The following is a 22,864-nucleotide window of genomic DNA, read 5'->3' on the forward strand; positions in this document are numbered from 1 at the left end:
ATCGTCAATCTCAAATATTAAAAATTAATGATCTTCTAATAAAAAAATTGGAATTTCTTATCTCTTCGCATTAATTGTAATGTACATATAATCGTTGATAATCGTTCTTTTATTTTAATTTATAAAATAAATTTTATTTTGGCATAAAATGTAAAAAAAGACATGTGTATTCCGTTGCATTCACTATAATTTTTGTCTGGTTAAAGGACTTGTGGCGATGGGAAATGAATTCGTAACTCCGATCATTGATACACGTCACAATCTATAACCGATGGTAGAAAACGGCATCGCTGATATTTCCGGCAGACAACGAGTAACCGTAATGTTCAACGCGTTTCCGATCCGGACAACCCGGAGACGTAGTTCATTTTCTATACGGATTTATTCGCTTACTAACTTATACGCGCTATCTGTGTCTGCGTTTCCCCGAAAATGCCTCGCACATCGGATACTTTCTAGCTTTCTTAAGAAAAAGGCTCCATTAATCTTAGATAATACTTTTTCATTTGTTGTTCTTGTTATAGACTTCGTAGAACATTCGTGCCAAGCGAAACTATTACATGGGTACCAAAATTTTCAAATGTTTTATTTAACTGAAGAATCCACTCTTTTTTAAATTCCGATTACATTCGAATTTAACTTTTTTATATTTGTTTATATATTAATTAATCTGAAAATTAAAAAAACTAAATTGTTATGATACATCACGTATGTGATATATGGTAGATGAAGTTAAATATAATGAACTCGGTATACATATTAAAGATACCACATTTTCAAATAACGAGATCTGTAGAATTCAATGGAAAATCGTGCGAACCCCTTAATGCATCCTTGAGAACGAAAGCAAAGTCCTATGTCGCAATGAAACATGATGTCGTAAAACGGGTTCTGTCATTCTGCACTCGGCCACAAAAATGTGGCCGAGTGCTTTCAATTGATTGATTACTTAGGAGAGAATTCTTTAGTAGAATCTCATATTAAAGATCATACATCATTCAAATGTTATTTATATTTTTTCAAAAATAAGAAAGGAACAGTTAATTTAAGATCAATTAGAAATAACGACTTAATAATTCGTGGAATTATTACAAAAGATTATGAAAAATTATGGGTAAGCTAACTAAATATAATAAGCAAGATTAATTCATTATCAGAAAAAAAGGGAATGTAATATTATTACAACTTTGTTTTGCAAATGTTATTTTAATAAATGCAATTATTTGCTATCATTAAAGTTATTTTAATGCTAAGAAATAAGTTTAATGATAAGTTTGAAGATAAATATAATACTGAAAAAAATATAAGCTAACAAAATTTTTAGTCAACATTAGTATTGATCGAGACGCGTATCTTTTGTTCAAGTTTACGTCAAATTTTATTTATATATAAAGATACACTGTATTTCTAATAATAATAGTATTTTCAAATTAAGAATTAATTTTTCAAAATTAATTATTCTATAGCTTATTATTATAGAATTAATTATTTTTATTAAATATATTATTGATAAATTTTATGAAACGATCGAAGATATGTGAAGAACAGAGAGAAAGAGAGAAAGAAGCGCAAGCTGGTGGGGATTGATGGCAATGTGGGCGGAAAGCGCGGCGTTTCTACTCTTCGTCAGCTGTCCTGTTTGGAGCAGTCAGTATGCATCGTGGCCTCGCCACGTGCTTTTCGCGATCTTTAGATATCCTATGTGATTATGCATTAAGATTATGTTGTTTATGTTGTTGTAACTTGTATTAAGGTAAAAATTATTCAGAAACGTATTCGTCTAACGTATTTGAGTAATTCCAAAAAATGTCGAAAACATTTTTATTAACATCGTGACCTTGTTGTGCAAAAGTTTCAAAATGCCAAGAATTCGAACATGCGTGTTTGGTAAGTTTTTAAAAAATTTAACATAGATATTAATGTCTTTACTTTATATACTTTATAATGTCTTTAATTTATGTGATTTTAAAGATGATATTTGTTTGATTTCATATTTACAATAATTTATATAAAATTTAAAAAGTATTTTAAACCTTCTATTTAGAAACATTATTTAGAAATTTAAAAATGTATTCCCTCTTACATTCCCTTTTTTCTAATAATAAACAAACTGCATTTATTTTTTATATGCTTATTCTGTCTCTTTCTTTACTCTTATTTTTCATCAAAGATAAAATAAAATTTTTTTAATTTAATCGATCTTATAAATGTAGGTATAACCATTATAATTTTAACATATAAATATAAATATCTATATGATTAAAATAAACTTTATATTGTATAATTTTTTTCATATAACGTTTAACACAAATTGTCTCGTTAATACATATGCAATGAATTTTGGAAAATTATTGACTTATTCAAGGCATTGTATCATATTTCGAGTATTTTTCAATCTCTTATAAAAATAGTATTAATTACATAAATGTTGAAAACAAAAAATATTATAGAAATTTCGTGTAGAAATGAAACTTTTATTTATAATATTATATCCTTCGTAGGATACAATATAATATATACATACTCTTTTCCATTATTAATTATTCATTATGTTATAATTTGCCTATTACACTTTTAGCTGTCACTCAAGCAAATAGCGGAAGCGTGCACATTTGCGAGCGCGATGCGCTGAAGCGTATTTTAACAGAATTTATTTGATAAGCGAGATGAAGAAATATAAACTAGTTTAACGCATGAAAATTAAAAGTTTTTATATTCAAAATACATAGAAATCTTTAAAAGTGAATGAAATGTGAATGATTATATAAGATATAAATATAAAAATCTTATTTAAATTAAAAAGTTTATACATAGCATAAATAATAAGTGCATATGATGTATCTGTATATCTATTAGAATGATTATTTTTACTATGTTTTTTTATAAATTAATTGATAATTAATTATTTGTGTAAAAATATAATTTATATTTCGTGTGTGTGTGTGTGTGTGTGTGTGTGTGTGTGTGTGTGTGTGTGTGTGTGTGTGTGTGTGTGTGTACATATATTTCTCTTTTAGAGACTAAATATTACAAACGCGCACTGCGCGCGCGCTATTTATCTTTTTCAACACAAGAGCAAAAATTAATATAATACCATTATAATACTATTATAATATTTTTAACTTCTTGATACACAATTGTCAAAACGATCCTCTGTGCTCTGTGAGACCAATACAATGACAGCTACTCACGAAGTTAGCGCAGCGAAAGAACCAATCGGCATCGCGGAAAAGCGACAACAATACATAATTTTGAGAGATGCGAGTATTGATGTCCATACCATTTTTAGAAAGGAGGATAATTTTAATATGTGATCACATCACATATACATATATTACGTTTTATACAAGTGCGTCAGATCAAATAATGACTTGTCATTTCTTAAAGTACAATTGGAAAACAAATGTGTTAGTAAAGTAATACTTCGTAGAAAACTTTGCGGGATAAAATTCCGAGTAAACTTAAGCAGCGTCTCGTACAAAGACGTTGCTTTCGAATGAATATAGAAGGTAGACTACTGTTCTCGGAAAACTTTGTTAGCAGGGATAAAACGCCATTGGCTAAATCGATAAACATCAGAAAGCTTTAGTCACATTGAAAAATGCACCGCTTCGAAGCTTTAATCAAGTATGGTGAGAAAAATCCTGTATATAAGTGATATTCACGATTATACCCCATTTCGGTTAAAGCTTCTAGCTTTGTCGAGTATTTCTTAATATTTGCTCGTCATATATTTATCGTCTTCCAATGATAAATATAAAACGAAAACGTCAGCTGATCATACGCCGAGAAGACATGCAACTGCAAATAAGTTTTGCTAAAAAGTTTGCAAAGACAGTTATCTATCTAATCTTTTGCGAAACTTCAAATAATATCAATGTATTTTTGAGTAACAAATCATAAAAAGAGACACAAAAATACGCAATTGAAACCTAAAAATTCTGTGATGTGCATGATATTGCATTTCTATTTATCGGAATGATCGTAAGTTTAAATGATTGATTTGAAACTTGTCTTTTATCAATTTTTAAAGTAAACGTTTTCGATAAATATTTCTTAGTAAAATATTATTTTGCTAGATTATGCTCTACGCAATTTGAAAATAAAATGTTGTAAGGTAAAAGTTACGTTGTAAGTACCTATTTAATATTTTTGTTAAAATAAAAATCTTTCCTCAAATATAGATTTATTTTAAATTTGTTTTATATTATTAAAACACAAATTAATCTTTTAAAACAAGATTACATTCCAATGTAGAAAAATACAAAACAAATAGATGTAGACAAATAATTGTCAACAAGCAACAGAAAATTATGTTGAGAAATGTAGAGTAGGACAGTAAAAATAGAAGGATGTGATCAATCTCTCGAGTTCTCGAGAGTGCTGCTACTATTGCTGTCATTTGGCTCGCGAATTCTCTCGATGTCTTTATGTAATTCTTGACGCCCTACATTGTTCTCTGTGGATCCGCGATTCTTGTCACATTGCTGATTTTCGTTTTCGTTTTCCTTAATCTGATGCTGTCGCGCTTGCATTGCTCGTTGTAGCAGTTGCGAACTTCGAGTTCGAGATGCTGATCTGCCTCTCGATTTCGCACGTGTCTCTTTGCGTTTCGGTTCTCGACGCAGTGATTTATTTGCTGAAACATAGACCAATAATTATGTATTTAGAATCCAAATAAATATGTAAATGTGCGAAAAAAAGATAAAAACGCAAATATAGAGTAATAATATTAGCTATTGCTTTTTTGTTAGGCAAATGTGAGTCGTAGAAAGCCGATATTTATTACTAGTACTGAAAATCTGTAACATGTGTAACTATAGATTTTTAGTACTAGCTATATCGAAACACAGCCATGTAATAGATATTCTATACAGATATTCTACATGAAACTGCACATTTCTCTCTCTCTCTCTCTCTCTCTCTCTCTCTCTCTCTCTCTCTCTCCCCCTCAAAAATCTAATTAAATTAAAAGAAGATTATATTGCGTAATAATTTTTAATAAGTTTTCTACTTTATTTTCACGTGATCGAAAATTACCTTGAAATACATGCTTCCGGTTTACAACACTATCACAGTCACTCTCGTCAGAGAAGTCGGATTCCAGTTCTCGCTTGGATACTCTTGAACGTTTCGGTCTGCGACTGGATGGTACGGGCGAATCGTCTCTTCCGTGCAAGATATGCCGTCCGAATGACTGATTTTCGAACTCCTCGTCCTCATATGTACGCTTTCGCTATCATCACCAAGAATATTAAAATTGTATCTCTTGTCTCGATTTATCTAATCAAATATTAATAATCTTTATGCGTGATGTAATGCAAGAAAAGGATTGTAACAATTACTATGTTTCTCAATACTGTTACAGTTTAAATTCATTCAATACACATATATACAAAATAACGTATATCATTTATTTTATTAATATAATGTAATTATAGTTTTTTCCAATATCTTGTAGAAAATATTGACTTTATGTTGAATTATAACGAATTATGGCGAATCGTCTCTTCGCCATTAATGGTAACCAAAATATCATATTATGTTGATGTTGCATTAAGCTCGTATTACAATTTATCTTTCCTTTAGTTCAAAATCTAGGAATAATACAACATCCTGACATTTAAAATTGGGAATCTCTTCATAGATATCCTGATTTTTAAGAGAATATCAGGATAAACATAATGGCATAACACAAATATATTTAAAGATATAAACAAAATTGAATTTTATTATTAAACTAGTCGAAATAATCAAATAGCAATAATTTTAATTAACACACCTTTCGAACGGTATTGGATCGTTTAGTATATGGTGAACTTCGAGACTTCCTTCTCATTTTATTACTACGATGTCTACTATTTCGTCGCCGGGACGTTCTTTTCCTATATAATTCATAATTATTAAATAGAATAAAAAAATCTATTTTGATTGCATTTCTATTTCGACATTTTATAATCATGTTAGAGTTTTTATAACAATTTATTATTAATATATTTGTTATATTTGTTATATATTTATTATTGATATATTAATATAATAATATATCAGCATACTTGCGCTCTTGTATTCGACGAGAGGATTCCACATTGCCAATCAATGCTTGTATGTCAGGTTTCAATGTTTTCTCTTGATTTTTTTGATTATTAGTTGATTCTTTACTAGCAGGTGGTTTAGGGACAGAAGTTGGATTCAAAGTAGCCAATGCTTTATAACGACCACTCCTATGCCGTAAAAGTCCAGCGTTTACTGCATGCTTTAAAGCTCGATGCACCTGCGATGCATCAAATATGTCATATGAATATTTAAATTACTTAAAGTTCTATTATCAGTCATAACAGAAATTATCTTTTCTTTTTTTATTAAATAGTTTAGTGAGTTTTGAAGATGCATAATTATCATAAAAGCGGAAAACTATAAAATTTTGATAAGAATACGAATTTGTTGTCAAAAATTAATATTTTTTAAATTAAATTTGTTACAAAACTTTGGATTGATAATAGAAAGTATATATATATATATATATATTTTAATTCCTGAGAAGACTGGAGATTTTTTAGAATATTTAATTAAAGAAAAACCGTTGAAATGCATATGTAAATATTTCATTTCTATAAAATATTAATATATTTCGTGAAGTATGTAATTCACTTTGTAATATATTTTTCCACATATGAATTACGTTCATAAATTAACATGTAAATTAAACAAGAAAAAAATTGAAAACATAACGCGTTTAAGCGTATAAACATCTAATATATTTTCACCTTCAATGTTAGATTTTTAAGAGATACATTGCTGTGTCGAATAAAATTAAGAACTTCACGAGCCGATGAACCTCTAGTATCGCCAAGATTTGCCACTGCGGCTAGCACACGAGCCATGAATCGTGGATTCGATGGTCGAACCATTTTGAAATTTCACAATTTATCCAGTCAATTTATTCGACTATTGCCTAACTATGAACCTTGTGAACTTCTAGTGACTAAATTTCTAAGTATTACTATAACGAATGAATAATATATTATCGGATACTGAATAATTATTAACAATTGGAATTTACTAGTTTCTAATTACAATAATTATGTTTTTATCACTTTAATGTTTTCTGATTCCAACACGTTATTTACAAAAAGTTTTTCAAAGAATATCTTCAATTTATTTATGATGAGTCCTTTTGTGTTTATTTTACGAATGACACGATTATTCTTCGAATATCACTATGAATTTCAAGATTGATACCACACTTACACGCACATTACTTGATAAATACTTGGAGCCAAAAAATATTCAATTGCTTTTTTTGTTATGACAAATAAATATTCTAATAAACCCGTCATAAATGCGGGTCTTTTAAGAGCACCACGAATTTCATTGAGGCATGTCGTCATTCGCGTCGAAGTTATCGCCAATACGTCTGTTGTCTTCACACGATACTCTTCGTCTGTTTCTTCGTGATGTTTCTTTTTCTTTAAATCAGAATCGCAAAAGCATTTATTATTTTAGCACTTGTGTATAAACTGTATACACATTGACATACATTATTTGGAATTTAATGGCTCACCAGATGAGTAACACATACTTGACGTAATTTAGAAATTGAAATTTAGTGAACTTGATACAGCGAACAATTTTAAATTTAAAATTGAAAAACGTACGAGAATAATTGATATTTTTGAAACTGGAAATCGACAGATTGTCATTGTACATTTTGCCGCATTTTGCCGCATGGAAAATTGATATTGTGTCATTCCACTTACAGCTTGTAATAAGGACTACCCGAAGTGCTATCGAGCATACGTCAATGTCAGGAATTTTCGCGGTACCATGATCTCGAATTTCAAATTAAACTTTAAGGAGCATCTGTTATCCGTGCTTTCTCGTACGTGTGTTCATTAAGTACTGTGTGACTTACTTATTCTGTACTTATGCCGTTAACAAGAATACATTGTAAGCACACGATTCGTGTGCTGACTGTAACGTTTTACATTTCCATATTCATATTATAATAAAAATATATTATAATAAAATATATAATAATATGTGTTGTTATTTTATACATTGTTTTGGATAAAAGTATGCCATACTTTACAGAAAATATTTGTTGTTTGAAAAAGTTTTCGTTTTCTCATAAGAATGAAATGTCCTACATAACATTTTTCGAAAATATTTCGAAGACTAAAAAGATTTATCTGTAAAATAGCTTAAAAAAAAAACTCAAAAATAAAATTAGATGTATTGTCAGTATTATTTTTATTTAAAGTTTTGTTTAACGATTCGTCACACTTTCGTCTAAATATTTTAGAAAATAACTGTTGAGTAATTAAAATCTCAAGACTTTCAATTTACGTACACGTTTGTACTGATAATTTCCCAATCATCGCGTTGCAAATGACATCCACCTTTCAAAGCATATCCTATGTTTACGTGTGTATAAAATAGCTGTTTGCATACGATGCGGTTCGTTCGCTTTCAAAGGCACGTCGTCTTTCGCTGTAAACTATTTTCGAGAGGATGAATGTATATGTTGCTTAAGCAAATGTATGCGTAACCGTCAAAATTTACCAATTTACCGATTTCACCTTGCGTTATCGCATAAAATCGAGCAGTACAAAAGTTCAAAAAACGTTCGAAAAATATCTCAAAGACAGCTAAAAAATAAAAAATCTTGACAATATTTGCTGTTTGAAAATATATATCGTGTTATCAAAGGAAAATTATTAAATTTTAAAAACCACTTTTAAAAAAAGCATATTAAATTGATATCAGAATGTATCAGAATTTTTCTTGCTTCTTTAATTATATTAATTTCAGTAAAATTAAAAATAAATCTTATATAAAATATATTGTTTATATTAAACTATGAAATATCATGATTTGTCATATTTATATATGCTGTAAACAAAGATGTTAACTTATAAAGAACCTTAAAAGATTAAAGTAGTATTAATATAGTTTTGAGAACTAATTGAAGTTAAAAGTTATTGATATTTTATTTCTAAACTTGCCTAACAATATGATATCATACAATGTGAATATTCATACCAAATGTATTTAGATTATGCCGCATATACTGAGAACATTTGTATAAAATGTGCGTAGTATATTATAATCATATATTCTCAGAATTGAGAATATTCACACGGTATATTATAACTGTATAGCTTCTCATATTTCGAGTGAATACTCGAAATATCCACATGATATAATTTCCTCGTTCCATATTCAAAGTACATTCAGAACATTTCTATGATATCTGCGATATATTCCGCATGCGTATTAATTGTATATTAATTGTTGATTTTTATTATAGTGCAAAATATTGAATGGATATGTTATTGAAATTGAATTGAAATTGACGAGCAAAACCTCATTCCGAAGAAAACAAGGCCCGGATGAAACATCATGAAAGCAAAAGTCCTGCTCATCCTTGCCAACCTTATTACCTCTTCTTTTTTGTAAGTTTCATCTACAATCAATTCTGTGTTACATTTCATTTTATGTATTTGATGTACCAATTATACACTGAATTTATATAAAAATCTGCACAAGATTTTTTTCATTTAAATTCGACAGTATCTCGTCAAAACGTCAAACGATTTATAAATCACGCAAATAATTACGTATTCGTTTTATATATAGCAATACAATCTTCAGAAGGCACATGTAAATTCACGAGCATATTTACTTATCGTTTTGAATAACTGATTTATGAATAACTGATTAAAAGCATCTTTTTGTATGCATCAAATAAAAGTCACTTTTATTGGAATAGTATAAAGAATATATGAATACAAGCTCATCATTAATGTCTTTTTTCCATAATGTTACTCATTGTCGGCTTATATATATATATATATATATATATATAAAACAAAATAATTGTGATATTAAGTAAATATTAATACAATACAAATATTAACATATTACATCTTGTAAAAAATATAAACATACTTTCTATTTGCTTGAGTTTAAATTTCAAGTCAAATATTGTAAAATAAAAAATTAAATTAAAGTTTTCGTAATAATTAATTAACAAACGCTACAGAAAGTGCAATTTCTTCTGAAATAAATCTGAATAATATAAATTCAGCAAATTGAACTATATGATGATAGGTAGGGTAAACGAGAGAATGCGATTTTGTTGAAAATGCTTTCTAAACATAAGTACGATTCCGGCTTAATTTAGCTCTCTCGTGCATGAGTTTTAATTGCACTCGCTGCTCTACAGATGTATATACATAGAAATATATTCATTAAGATTTCGGGAAGTCAAGTAAAAATAAAGCGTGACTTACCTCGTACGCTTATTATATGTATATGTATACACACACACACACACACACACACACACACACACACACACACACACACACACACACAGAAATACACACATGTACAAGAATAAATTAGAACACACAAGCTAAAGAAAGCAAATAAGCTACTAATAGGAGTATTTAGGATAAAATATTTTGAGTTAGTTGCATACTTTCTTATAATATAAAACTCACAATCCTAGAGTATTGTTATTGCAAATCAATTGATCAATTTATTTAACACATATCACATCGATGAATATCAACTTTTCGTTTTGTCACATCGATTTCGAGTTTTTGTACCAAACACATAGACCTCATCAATATTAATTAAAAACATTGATCCTGTCCAAATGACACAAAAATTTAATATTTATTTCAAAAAATATTAAAAAACATTTGAATATTTTTCTTCACACTAGGATGGTGTGTTTTAAAGTAAGTGTTTTTGTTATAAAATTGACAGGCATCAAATTAATCGGTTAATAAAATATTTGTTTTAGGACGACTATGGGTGTAAAAATTTCCATCGGGCAGCGGATGCAAAGCAACAATCACAGCAATATTAGCGATCTATTGGATAATTTACTTCGTGGTTACGACAATAGTATCAGACCAGACTTCGGCGGGCCTCCGGCCACCGTCGAAGTCGATATCATGGTACGCAGCATGGGTCCTATTTCCGAAGTGGATATGGTTAGTATCTTTTGTTCATCTTATACGGCACGGGCCAATTATTGATTTTAACTATAGATGTCTAAATCGGGAAACTAATTCAAGACTTGGCGTTTTGGCGTTTTAAATAAATAGCAAATTATACAAATTATTATTGACTTAAAATTACATGATATCAGAAAGAACTCAAATGAACTCAAATGTATGATCCAATGTATGATCAAATGCATAAATAAAAACTTAATCAAATTTTTAAATTCCCCGCAGACATACTCAATGGATTGTTACTTTCGCCAGTCGTGGGTCGACAGACGTTTAGCATTTCAGGGTGGCAAGGAAACACTTGCACTGAGTATTTCTATGTTGGCGAAAATCTGGAAGCCCGACACGTACTTCTACAATGGCAAGCATAGTTACTTACATACCATCACCAGTCCGAATAAGTTTGTCAGACTTTATCAGAATGGCAGAGTACTTTATAGTTCCAGGTATGATTAATATCTCCTTGTTTCCGTAAATTAAAAATACATATATAAACCATATAAAACATTTTAAAACTAAAAATAATTAATTATATATTTTATTTTCTATGAGAAATAGCTGTAATTTCTAATCAAAAATAATAAATTTCTTGAAATTTGAATATAAGATAAAGAAACGCAAAAGAAAATATACATACATAAATATACATATTTCTGAGTTTCTTATTTTATATCCCTTCAAGAAAATTATGAAAAGCGCAATATTTTTTGCAGAAATGTCGTGAAATTTATGATCGGTATTGTTTTTAAAATTTATCGTTTACTATCACCAATCGTTAATAAAAATTTTTTCCTTTGTCATATGTTTTCGTTCTTTTAAAAGATATCCTTATTTGAACTTATTATATGTATTTTGATAATTATAAATAAAGACATACTACTTAAAAAATTGTAAAATGTTAAACTTAAGAGAGATTAGTGATTCGAAAATTGAAAATTTGCAAATAAAAGGAAAACAAGCTTGAATAGATTTCTATTGATTTTTGATCTATTAATAACGCACGATCTCATATTTTCAATGAGGCGTATAACGTATATGTATACATATTTAGAATAGAAGTAAATATGCAAGTGTTCGTTCGACCGAATCTCTCCAAATCTTTTCTCAGCGACGTGACATGTGCAAGGTCTGAGGTATCTCGAACTCAAGGGTTAATTCTGCCGTACACAATGGAGCCAATCCGGAAGACTAGGTCAAGAGAAAGGGAACAGATTAACAATGAGGAGATGATTGTATCGCTTGATCCAACATCCTATTTATATTTCTATTTGATTTGTAGATATTAACAAAAAAAAAACAAAATAGTCTCTATGATACGCAATTTAAGGAGATGCGGAGAAAATCTAAATATTGAATATTATTCCAGAATTCACTTTTTAATTCCATCAAAACAGACATTTGATGGAATCATATAGTCGTGGTAAATGTATGTCATTAATTACTTGATTAAATTTCACAAAAAATCTTTTTCAACAAGATATCCAGATATCGAACGAATAACATATGGAAATATCTCTCTGTTAACAATTATTAATTTTTTAACTGATCTATCTTTTACTATTTGATATTGTAATGAGATACAAGTATTCATTTCGTTGTAATATTTTATTTTATTTTTATATTTAAATATTTAACAATTAATATTAATTTTAACAAAAAGGACATAATACATATTTATCTAACTTGTCAATTTTGTTACTTGCTATATTTATTAATAATTGAAAAAAAATTTTAGATAACTATCAAGCCAACAATAAATTTAAGAACACAAAGCTTGATAATTACACGAAAATCTTTTCTTGACAAGTCGAAAAAAGAAGGCAGCTTTTATCCTATCGCCGCCTCATCTTAAACATTCTTTGAAAAACGAGGTCTCATGTATCTTTCTCTGACCGACTGGACTCATTTAAACGGGAAAACGTTGTGATCACGTCCGTAGTGTTATTTACTCGACACTTTATTGGCTACCTTTGCCAAGAAATTGGTTTTTATCCGATATCAAGATTTATCTAAACTAGCAAAAATTTGTAAGAATTTGCTGATTTCATCAATTTCGAAGTCTATGAGTAAATTTTTATCAGAACAAGAAAATAAATGATGTTATAATATATTATTGATACTCTATTATTAAATACCTATACGTACAATTTCGCATATTGTTGGGGAAAATTGTTTATATTGTTTATAGTGAAGAAATAATTATATTATAAAATATATCGCAATCTTGATTTACATTTCATAAATAATTATTTCTACAAATTCTGATTTAACTAATAAAAGAGAATTTGTAAAGTTATCTTAACAAAAAATAAAATATAAATTTATAAATGTAACAAATTTTTTATTGAGGCTAGTTGGAATGTTTTTAACATAAAAAGTTTATAAATAGAAAGAGAGAGAGAGAGAGAGAGAGAGAGAGAGAGAGAGAGAGAGTAAAATTTATAAATTATATTTATAGATTTAGGAAAGAGAATTATTTTATTTCTAAATATTAATTTTAAACAATATACTTTTCTTGATCATACATTTTTTGAGTCAAATGTTAATAATTGCTGGAAATTTGATTAAATCAAAATAATTTAAGAAATATTCATCTTTTCAGTTTTATCTTTTTTTTTATTTTTCACCACATAAGGCACTCTGTTCCTACAATGAGAAAAGAATAAGTCTTATTTAAACATGAGTTCGAATTAAAGTTAGATCTCATGTTCTAGCGATGAAAAAGAATTTTGTACCGTAACTGCCACGGAGAATCAAGTACGATTGTGAGATTTGCATATAATTAATACCGCTGCAAATCAGCTTTTATGAAATTCCACGATTAATGTGCGACGTTATATAATCAAACTAATCGAAAATTGTTTACTCTTCAATACATTTTCTTTATATTTAGAGTAACAATACAATATATATCAATTTTTTTATATAAAACTATAATTTTTAATTATTCTTTTTTAAGAAATAAAAAGAAAATTGTAAAATATAAAGATTGATATATTTAATGCAATATTCAAAATCTTAAAAAAAAAATATATTACGTATGTTTGTATACATAATCTCTCATGTTCCATGTAATGTCGAGACATCCAAAGACGGAATACCTAAAATTCAAAGCACTTTATTATTTAAAGTAAAAGATTGAGCAAATTCTATAATTGAGCGACAAATTATTTCTACATACAGCAATCTTTTGATTTACTTTTTATTAATTTTTGTCAATCTTAAACAAAATAATGATAATTGACATTAATAAACTCGAGATTCCATCATTATCGTAGTGAAAACACGAAAGCAAACAAATGCGAGCGTTTATTAACAATTGATAAGAATGTAGGCAAAAAAAAAGGGAAAAGAGATCTAGTCCGAGAAGAGTTGAATCGTATCGAGAAGTATCGAAGATGGTTTGCAGTGCATGCATGAACGGAAGAACGAATTACAGTAACTCGTTGCACTTTCAAGACAGGAGAAGAGATAGAGAGAGAGAGAGAGAGAGAGAGAGAGATATCCAATTTCGCAAGAGTATGAAGTGCGTCAAGCATGAAGTGTATACTATACCGTGCAAATACCCTCTATCTCTCTATTTCTCTCTTACTTTTTCTGCCGATCAATAGATTTCTTTTGAACGCCAAAATTTCGTCAAACTACACCAATATTTCAATGACCTGAAAGAGCGAATAAAAAAAATGATCTCTTTATAATAATTCTTAAAACCTAGTAGTAAATTGTGATTTTATTTGTAAAAAAATGACTAAATTCTACAATTCTTTAAGTTCTATCTTTTGAATATTTAATATGTCGTAATAACGTAAAGTATTACATCGCATGCATATACAGCATTTGATTACAATATTTTTCCAAAAATATTTACTATTGAATAATATTTTTGATGAAAAGTTTAATTAATACTTTTCTCATCTCAGAAAAATGATTTTTCAGAATTTTTCATACAATATATTTCCAGACTCGCTGTCTAATATAATTGTCACAAATGTTGTGTGACATCTTTCGAACAGATTAAGGTCAAAATTTTATTTTAACTGTTGATCTAGAGGATATCATTTAAGCCAGAGTCTATCGAAAGAAATTTTAATAATGCGTGACAGGAAAATCTCATTTTTTTCTGTAATTCTTATTTAAACTTTAAAAACAAAAGCAATTTTTGCGTTTCTTTTGTTCTGGATAATGTTTATTTGGATCAAGTTTCCGGATTAACTTTTGTTATTCGAATATTTAGCCAAGAAATTGTAAGTAATCATATTTTTTAATACATTCAAACGACAATAATAAAATTGCTTATAATGCATATTAATTTTTTATAATAATTTACACTTCAATAAAAATTTATAAATTTTATGATTATAAATTTAATTTGTTTTTATTAATTTTCAAAAATATCTTTTAAGAGACACTCATTTTTTTTATGTTACTGAGATGAAAATCTATTAAAGCTAAAAAAATTTGATTACAAATCCTACTATTTATTTATCATTGTTATACACGGATCTTTTATGTGTATGCTACTTATTTTCATTCTGTTTTAATTTTTTCTTTATATTGTTTAAATTCTCATGTTTTTTAATAAATTCCTTTCTTCGAAGGAATTTACTAAAAAAATTAAGAAGTAATCGTCACGCTGTTGCTATGTTTAAAATTGCTGTGAATTATTTATTTTAAATCCGTTTAACTTTACTCGCTCGGTTAATTCTTTTTTTACCTTTCCATAAAATTGATTTCTCTTCTTTTAATCTCATTCCATTCTACTTCATTTTATCTCACACTTTTTCGGTCGTGCTCATCGTTATTCATGAGACAGGCAAAACTTGTCATTACAAAGGAATAAAACTTTTACTTTTTCTCATCAAAGTTCTCAGAGAGAAAGAAAGAGAGAGAGAGAGAGAGAGAGAGAGAGAGAGAGAAGAGGTGATGCATTTATTATAACATAGAATTATAAGTTTCATTAGAGTAGCCATCTGTATAATGTATCCCACATAAGTTTAGAATGCAGAATAGAATACTTTAAACTTCCCATGATCTTACGCAAAATGTATATAATTTGAAACTTTTAGTATATTTAATAGTCTGTAATTTGCTAAAAGTTAACTAATCTTTGATTGTAACACAAACTTTTATGTGTTCCCAAAATTAATTAAGTCTCTTACGATTAGTCTAAATAATTATCACGATAAGTGATAAATTATATTAATCTCAAAAAGATCTTTTTTTCATTATCAAATATAATTGTAAATCTTTTAATTCCCAATTTACATACGTAATCATAATAACATTTGTTCACAAGATCTCGATAATCGATATTTATCCAGCAAAACTAACTTAACAGTTCAATTGCTGGATCTGATTTTACTGAAAATAAAAAGCAGTTGCGATGATTGAAATGATAAAATCATTCAAAACAAATCACCCGAGCCTTATCTTCAACAAATGGTCTCAAAGCATCTCTCGCGCATGTCGAAATACATGAGAGAAATATACAACTTTGACAATTTATGACATCAAAAAAAGCTAAGAATCCTATATTCCAATAAAGAAAAATGACTTCTGGAACCTAGGACCTGGAAATTCGATTCCTGGCTGAGATGATATTTTTCGCAAAAATAATAATTACGAATTTTCACGATTAGTTCGTGATCAGGCCTCACCGTGACGTACATCCTTCCTTATTCTTTCCAGGTTCCCTTCTATCTCCCTTCCCCCCCCCCTCTCTCTCTCTCTCTCTCTCTCTCTCTCTCTCTCTCTCTCTCTCGTCTTCTTTCTACATTAATCATTATTTGTTATCTTCTTTGCGTTTTTTTTATTTTATTCATTGTCCATATTTTTAAGCTTTCATTTGAAATTATGTAGACAAAATAAAACTTGTTGTTATGAAACAAATAACAAAACAATAAAAATAAAATTATATCTTCTAAAACTTGGAATATAATGGAATATAACAGAAGCAATCCATCCAACGCGTTTTCACGATATGTAAACATAGAAGGATGCATACTTGCTGCAAATTGAGCGATCGAGTGAACTAATAGAGTGCTAAGGTGATGGATCCGATTAATCACGGATCGTCTCATCCTCCGATTCTAACTTCTCCGATGAAGTTAAACCGCATAATATGATAATTCAATCAAATTCAGATCGATTTGTAACATTATCCGTTATGCATATGCATTTTATCAAATAAAATATTAAAATTTTATCGAAATTATTGATTTTACTCAACTTTAAAAGGCATTTGTATAAAAACAATTTAAGACTCAGTTGCAAATGTTTTCTTAATATTAAGATTATGATATTTCAAACTTTGTTCTTTTCTCTGTATCTTTTCAGGCTTACAATCAAGGCGGGATGTCCAATGAATCTCGAGGATTTTCCAATGGATACGCAAAGGTGTCCGTTGCGATTCGGTAGCTGTGAGTTTAATAGATTTATTTGTTCTGCGACTCTCAAAAACATTCTTCTCATTTCATTTCTTCTTTTCACTTTTTTTTTTCTTCAGCAATATTCAAATCATATCATTGATTTATGGTAAACTGAAAAATAACAAAGATCAAATTTATTCATTTTTAGAGTGACTTAATTTCATAAAAGATTATGTAATATTTAATGGCATTCTCTTATGAAACAAGATTACAAATTTAAAATGTATTAATTTAAAATATATGTATACAAAGTGAACATTTATACTTAATTTTCAATAATTATAATAATTTTATGGAATTATGCTTTAAACTTAAAAATATACTATAACAATATCCTAACAATATCCAAATTAAAAAACACGTTTATCATCTACCAAGTAGTTAAACTTGACAAATTATATTCAAATAATATTTGACTATCATTTTTTATATATATATGACAAATATATTTTAGTCAAGTATAAAGTAGATTTAATTAATAATCGTTACGAATAGAATATATTATATTTCTTTATTTCTTTTCCTATTTTTAGTAATTGTGTTTAAACGATTTAAACGATTAGTAAAGATCAAAGATGCAGCTTTTGATTGTCGATTATTGTTAAATGACACGTCAATCTTTTTGGCAACGCGAAAATTAATCCATTTATAGTTGGCTACACGACACGCGACGTAATTTACAAGTGGAACAGCGCGAGGCAGGTCGCAATAGCGGAGGACATGAAACTGTCGCAATTTGATCTGGTCGCCAATCCCACCGCAAATCATTCGACTGCATCGGGATTCTCGCATGGTAAATGAAATCCTAAACTAAATAGAAAATATCAAGCTTACCAATAATTTTTTTCGTATATGCGTAAAGAAATAAAAACAGCAATGTTGAATCACATTGTCTAAATATCTAAGTAATTAGACAAAAACTTTAATATGCATTAACTCCTAAGTAAATAATTTTTTTAAAATTAAAGTAGCCTAATAAAAAAAAACTAAATTAAGAACTTTATAGAAAATTCAAAAAAGAAATGTATTTCGTGTATTTTGCATTACGGTAAATATCGAGGACAAGAACAGCCGACTGAGGAAATGAAGAATGAAGAGAACAAGGAGATATGATCACTCAAAAGACGACGCATAGAAGTGATGTCTAATTGCAGCTTTCTTTAAAAGACGACTATTATCTCTTTTCTTCTCTCAAACTTTCATTGCCTGCTCATACAGGAGAACACAGCAAAAGATCAAATGTTCCATAGATATATTTTAAATGTGAATTTTAATTGGATTATTATTGATTAGTAAACAACTGCTTTAGTCTTCTCACTACCTCTTGAGTACTTATTATCGAAGAAATTTGCTTCAAAATCATCAAGCTATCAATTAAATGATGAAAAAATTCATAATTTTGATATTTAAAAAAAGAATTTGTGTCATTATAATTATTACTTTTTAACATAATATTTCAACGCAATAACAGATATTATATTATATCTCATCTATAAAAATAAACATAAAATATGTAATAAGTATAAAATTATAAATTTATATAAATAATATTTTTAAAATACTCTGTAGATACATATAATCTCTGAACATATATACATATATACATATATATAATATCGTATTTATTAATTTATTAATTATTAATTTATTAATTATTAAATATGTGATGTTACATTTACATTTTTTAAGTAAAAATTATTCAAACTGTTTTTTGCGTGAGTCCTTTTACTTAAATTTTTTTCATTTTGTAATCATCATATTTTGTAATTATCATATTAATTTTATGATATTTAACAAAAAATACTTGGCAACAAAAATATATGATACTTTTAGTCACATATATATTAACATGTTTTTTTTTTCAGCGAATTACTCGATGCTTTTAGTATACTTCCATTTGCAAAGGCATATGGGTAACTTCTTAATACAAGTATACGGTCCATGCATCCTATTAGTCGTCCTATCTTGGGTTTCATTTTGGTTAAACAGAGAAGCTACTGCCGATAGAGTGTCATTGGGTGAGAGAAGTTATTATTTATTAAAATGTTCTTTGGGACTTCTACCGTTGTAATATTTGAATGCTATCGTACCGAACGCACATCATATTTATGAATAATTACATATGTATCATAAATATACAAAAGGAATCTATGTTGATCATAAGCGTAATGCACAAACTGCATAACTTAAGCTTTAATGCTTTCTCAACATGCCATAAATGCACTAACAATTTCTGACTTTATTAAACTTGTAACTTTGCTGTGTTGAAAATTAAACATCAGTTTTGCAATTATTTATATACCACACACACACACACACACACACACACACACACACACACACGCGCGCGCGCATGTATGTGTATGTGTATAAAATTTTTCTATTTATTTATTATTTATTTTAATAAATATTGAGTATAAAGAAATATTGATTAGTCAAGTCTCATAGATATTTATTATGTTGTATTTGTACCGAAAATATAACAAAATTTTTAAATTAAGAAAATTATGGGAGAATTATAAATGGAACAAGTAATGAAACTTTTATGAATTTTTGAAACTTGAAATTGAATTTTCGAAAGAATTTAAATAAAATAATAGCCAAATATATTATATCCTTTCCTTCCCAATATTTATTTAAATCCAAATAAATTTTATTTTTTTATTCATTTAATTGCGCAGTTAAAATGTCACATTTTATTTTAGGCATAACTACCGTATTAACGATGACATTCTTAGGACTCGAAGCGAGAACCGATCTACCCAAAGTTCCTTATCCCACTGCCCTGGACTTTTTCGTTTTTCTCTCGTTCGCATTCATCTTTGCCACCATAATACAATTCGCAGTGGTACATTATTTCACTAAGTATGGATCGGGCGAGTGTTATTTCATCTCTGATCTCAGCGATACTGAAAGTTCGAGCGAAGAGGAAGATGGAACTAGAAAGCTAATGAAAAATCAACCGGTAAACAACTATTTACAGCAAAAAATTATTAATTTTTACATTTATTCACTTTTTTTCAGTTTTTTAATATTAATACTGAGATGTAATTATCAACTCCATAAAATCTAAGTAAATTGAAAGGAAAAACAATACAATATAGAAGCAGCAATTTAGAAGCAGCAAATAGAATAAATACTTAAAATACTTTTCCTTTTATTTCCAAATTAGTATTAGAGTACATACAATTCAAAATCTTTAATTCTGGAAAAACATTCGATAAACAAAACATTCGACTTCGATTCGTTCACATAAATAATATTGCTTCAGAGCTATCGGAAGAGTTTCGCGAGTTCTGGCGCACGAGGACGTACTAACCGCAACTTTGCGATAAACGGTGATAGTATGATCGAAGTGATACCGTTATCGGCAATCTCGATACCCGACAGAGATCCAGCAGTGACTAGTCAGTGGCAAATATCATGTGTGACCTGCAGTCCACCATCTCGACGAAGACCAAATCCAACCAACGTGCCGCCGCCACCCTCCGGACGAACAACATCGTCCGCATCCGGAAAACGACATCGGCGAACACCCAGATACAACTCGGTGTCGAAAATTGACCGCGTCAGTCGCGTAGTGTTTCCCCTCTTTTTCCTTACTTTCAATCTTTTTTATTGGTACGCGTATCTTTCGCGCAGCGAACGAATCCACTATTACAATTCCAACATCGCATGATAGAATCCTTCTTCTCAAATGGAATTGTAAAAATTGCAAAATTGTAATTGTGTTGAAACAATTACAAAAAATCAATTGCGTAATTTTTTTCTAATACTGAAAAAGCACAAATTAAAATGTTGATTGAACAGTTTCGCAGAAACATATCAACAAGAAGAACAACACGAGACAAAGGCTGGAATTACATATTAATGAAACAATGTTATGAATCAATTTCACGATTTAATACTTATATAATTCTGTTAATAGCGAAAATTAATTTGTTATTTATTATAATACATTATAAATTGTAATATGTTATAATATGTTAATATATGTTATTATTATGTTCAATTGTATCTTGCAAAAATTATTGTATTACATATATCTTGCGAAAAGTTTTGTATTTTTATTGTATTTTATTTCATTATGTATATACCTTCGTATGTAATTGTATTGTTTGATTTTAAACTCAATTGTATAATAAATAATAATCAAAAATATTAAAAAATTTTAAACATGCGTGCAAAGAAAAGAGGATTGTCGATTTTAATCAATTTTAATATAATAAATAAAGAAAAGATAATCATCCATTTTAAAAATTTATATTTAGCATTAAATAAATTTAATAATAAATTATATTAATATTGCATATATTAAAAATATTCTTCAGTGTATTATAAAATTTCAAGATAAATTTTTTACTATATATTTATTTTTGATATGTATATATATATATATATATTTTTTTTTTGTTATATAAAATTCACGCAAATTTCATGATTCTTTTCTGATTCTTTTTTATTTTTGTTCTTAATTTCTTTGTATTTATTTCTTTCTTATATTTCTTTTTAATAAATAAATAAATATATATATATTCCTATAATGTAAATATTGCAAATTATCTATTAATTATAAAAGATTTAAATATTAAATAAGTTATAGGAAAGTAAGTTTGTAAGAATAATCGTATAATATATAATTATACGCCAATTAAAAGTCTGATTATGAGGGATTTTATAAAAATAAGAAAATATCTATCATAGATTATTTTTATTGTATATGTTATATATATAAACATGAATATGTGATAAATGTATATACTAATATTAACGTTCAATACTTTATTCTACGATAAAAAAAATACGCGAACGTAAATGGATGAGTATGCTTATATGTATAATTATACATATAGGCATACTCTTGATCCATCAATTGAATTATGAAAGTAGCACGGACACAAACCAGAATGAGATTTTATCGACAGTGTCAGAAAATGGAAGTGGCTGTTTAATTCAAAGAAAATGTTAGCAATTGCTAAAATGGAACTTGGGGGTGCTAGTGTACGGGAATCGACGGTCTCACAAAAAAGAACAAAAAAGAATTCTCAAGCTTCTCTGTACAGTTACACGTATTTAAAATCGAATATATGATTAGAAACGAGAAGCAAAGCATTATTACAATATTATTTCGAAAAATTATAATTTTATCATTTCTTCTTTAATCAATTTACTTTTTTCAATGAAATAAAAAAATTTTCTATATAAAAATTTATTTTCGATACACTGCATCATTAGCGCAACACAGCAATATCATAAAAAGAGTTAAACTTAACCTAATTTTTGATAGCCCACGTATAAATTTGCAATTACAATAATATGTAATTACAGTTATGATATATAATAACAACTTTACGTGTGCCCTTAGATAAGTATTCAAAATGGCAATACAATACAAAATCATAT

General features: G+C 28.1%; 2 protein-coding genes and 1 long non-coding RNA gene across 5 annotated transcripts; 1 reads left to right on the forward strand and 2 right to left on the reverse strand.

The window, feature by feature from the left end:
- The first annotated feature begins 1,630 nt into the window (after nucleotides 1-1,630).
- Nucleotides 1,631-21,775, forward strand: Grd (GABA-gated ion channel). Of its 3 annotated transcripts, XM_089085536.1 has the most exons (9): nucleotides 1,631-1,887; nucleotides 9,314-9,458; nucleotides 10,820-11,012; nucleotides 11,259-11,479; nucleotides 17,370-17,452; nucleotides 18,114-18,254; nucleotides 19,327-19,479; nucleotides 20,167-20,426; nucleotides 20,733-21,769. In XM_089085536.1, exons 2-9 carry the CDS (start codon nucleotides 9,406-9,408, stop codon nucleotides 21,138-21,140), a joined length of 1,512 nt encoding a protein of 503 aa, XP_088941662.1. In that variant the 5' UTR covers nucleotides 1,631-1,887; nucleotides 9,314-9,405; the 3' UTR covers nucleotides 21,141-21,769. The 3 variants fall into 3 exon arrangements, with proteins under 3 accessions (XP_088941662.1, XP_088941663.1, XP_025075770.2); XM_089085537.1 differs by lacking the exon at nucleotides 18,114-18,254 and having other exon boundaries at nucleotides 20,733-21,773; XM_025219985.2 differs by lacking the exon at nucleotides 1,631-1,887 and having other exon boundaries at nucleotides 9,406-9,458; nucleotides 20,733-21,775.
- LOC105433754 (uncharacterized) lies at nucleotides 3,359-6,911 on the reverse strand. The gene is made up of 5 exons (XM_089085538.1): nucleotides 6,764-6,911; nucleotides 6,057-6,279; nucleotides 5,783-5,885; nucleotides 5,041-5,236; nucleotides 3,359-4,639 (listed from the first exon to the last, which is right to left on the reverse strand). Exons 1-5 carry the CDS (start codon nucleotides 6,909-6,911, stop codon nucleotides 4,359-4,361), a joined length of 951 nt encoding a protein of 316 aa, XP_088941664.1. The 3' UTR covers nucleotides 3,359-4,358.
- Nucleotides 14,055-20,265, reverse strand: LOC148937844 (uncharacterized). Its single transcript, XR_016141457.1, has 3 exons — nucleotides 20,177-20,265; nucleotides 17,376-17,572; nucleotides 14,055-14,134 (listed from the first exon to the last, which is right to left on the reverse strand). It is a non-coding gene; the product is annotated as an uncharacterized LOC148937844 (long non-coding RNA).
- Nucleotides 21,776-22,864: the final 1,089 nt, after the last annotated feature.

The sequence above is a fragment of the Pogonomyrmex barbatus genome, unplaced genomic scaffold (genome assembly GCF_055798465.1).
Source record: "Pogonomyrmex barbatus isolate J1 unplaced genomic scaffold, ASM5579846v1 scaffold10, whole genome shotgun sequence".
Classification (NCBI taxonomy): Eukaryota; Metazoa; Arthropoda; class Insecta; order Hymenoptera; family Formicidae; genus Pogonomyrmex; species Pogonomyrmex barbatus.

Excerpts from the sequence above, each read along its gene's own strand:
- LOC105433754 (XM_089085538.1), bottom strand. The coding sequence starts at position 6,911 with ATGGTTCGACCATCGAATCCACGATTCATGGCTCGTGTGCTAGCCGCA. Across the intron at positions 5,886-6,056 it reads CGTCGAATACAAGAGCGCAA|GAAAAGAACGTCCCGGCGAC; the intron begins GTATGCTGATAT and ends TGAATTATATAG. Across the intron at positions 5,237-5,782 it reads GATCCAATACCGTTCGAAAG|CGAAAGCGTACATATGAGGA; the intron begins GTGTGTTAATTA and ends TGGTGATGATAG.
- Grd (XM_089085536.1), top strand. The coding sequence starts at position 9,406 with ATGAAAGCAAAAGTCCTGCTCATCCTTGCCAACCTTATTACCTCTTCT. Across the intron at positions 9,459-10,819 it reads CTTATTACCTCTTCTTTTTT|GACGACTATGGGTGTAAAAA; the intron begins GTAAGTTTCATC and ends TATTTGTTTTAG. Across the intron at positions 17,453-18,113 it reads TCCGTTGCGATTCGGTAGCT|TTGGCTACACGACACGCGAC; the intron begins GTGAGTTTAATA and ends ATCCATTTATAG.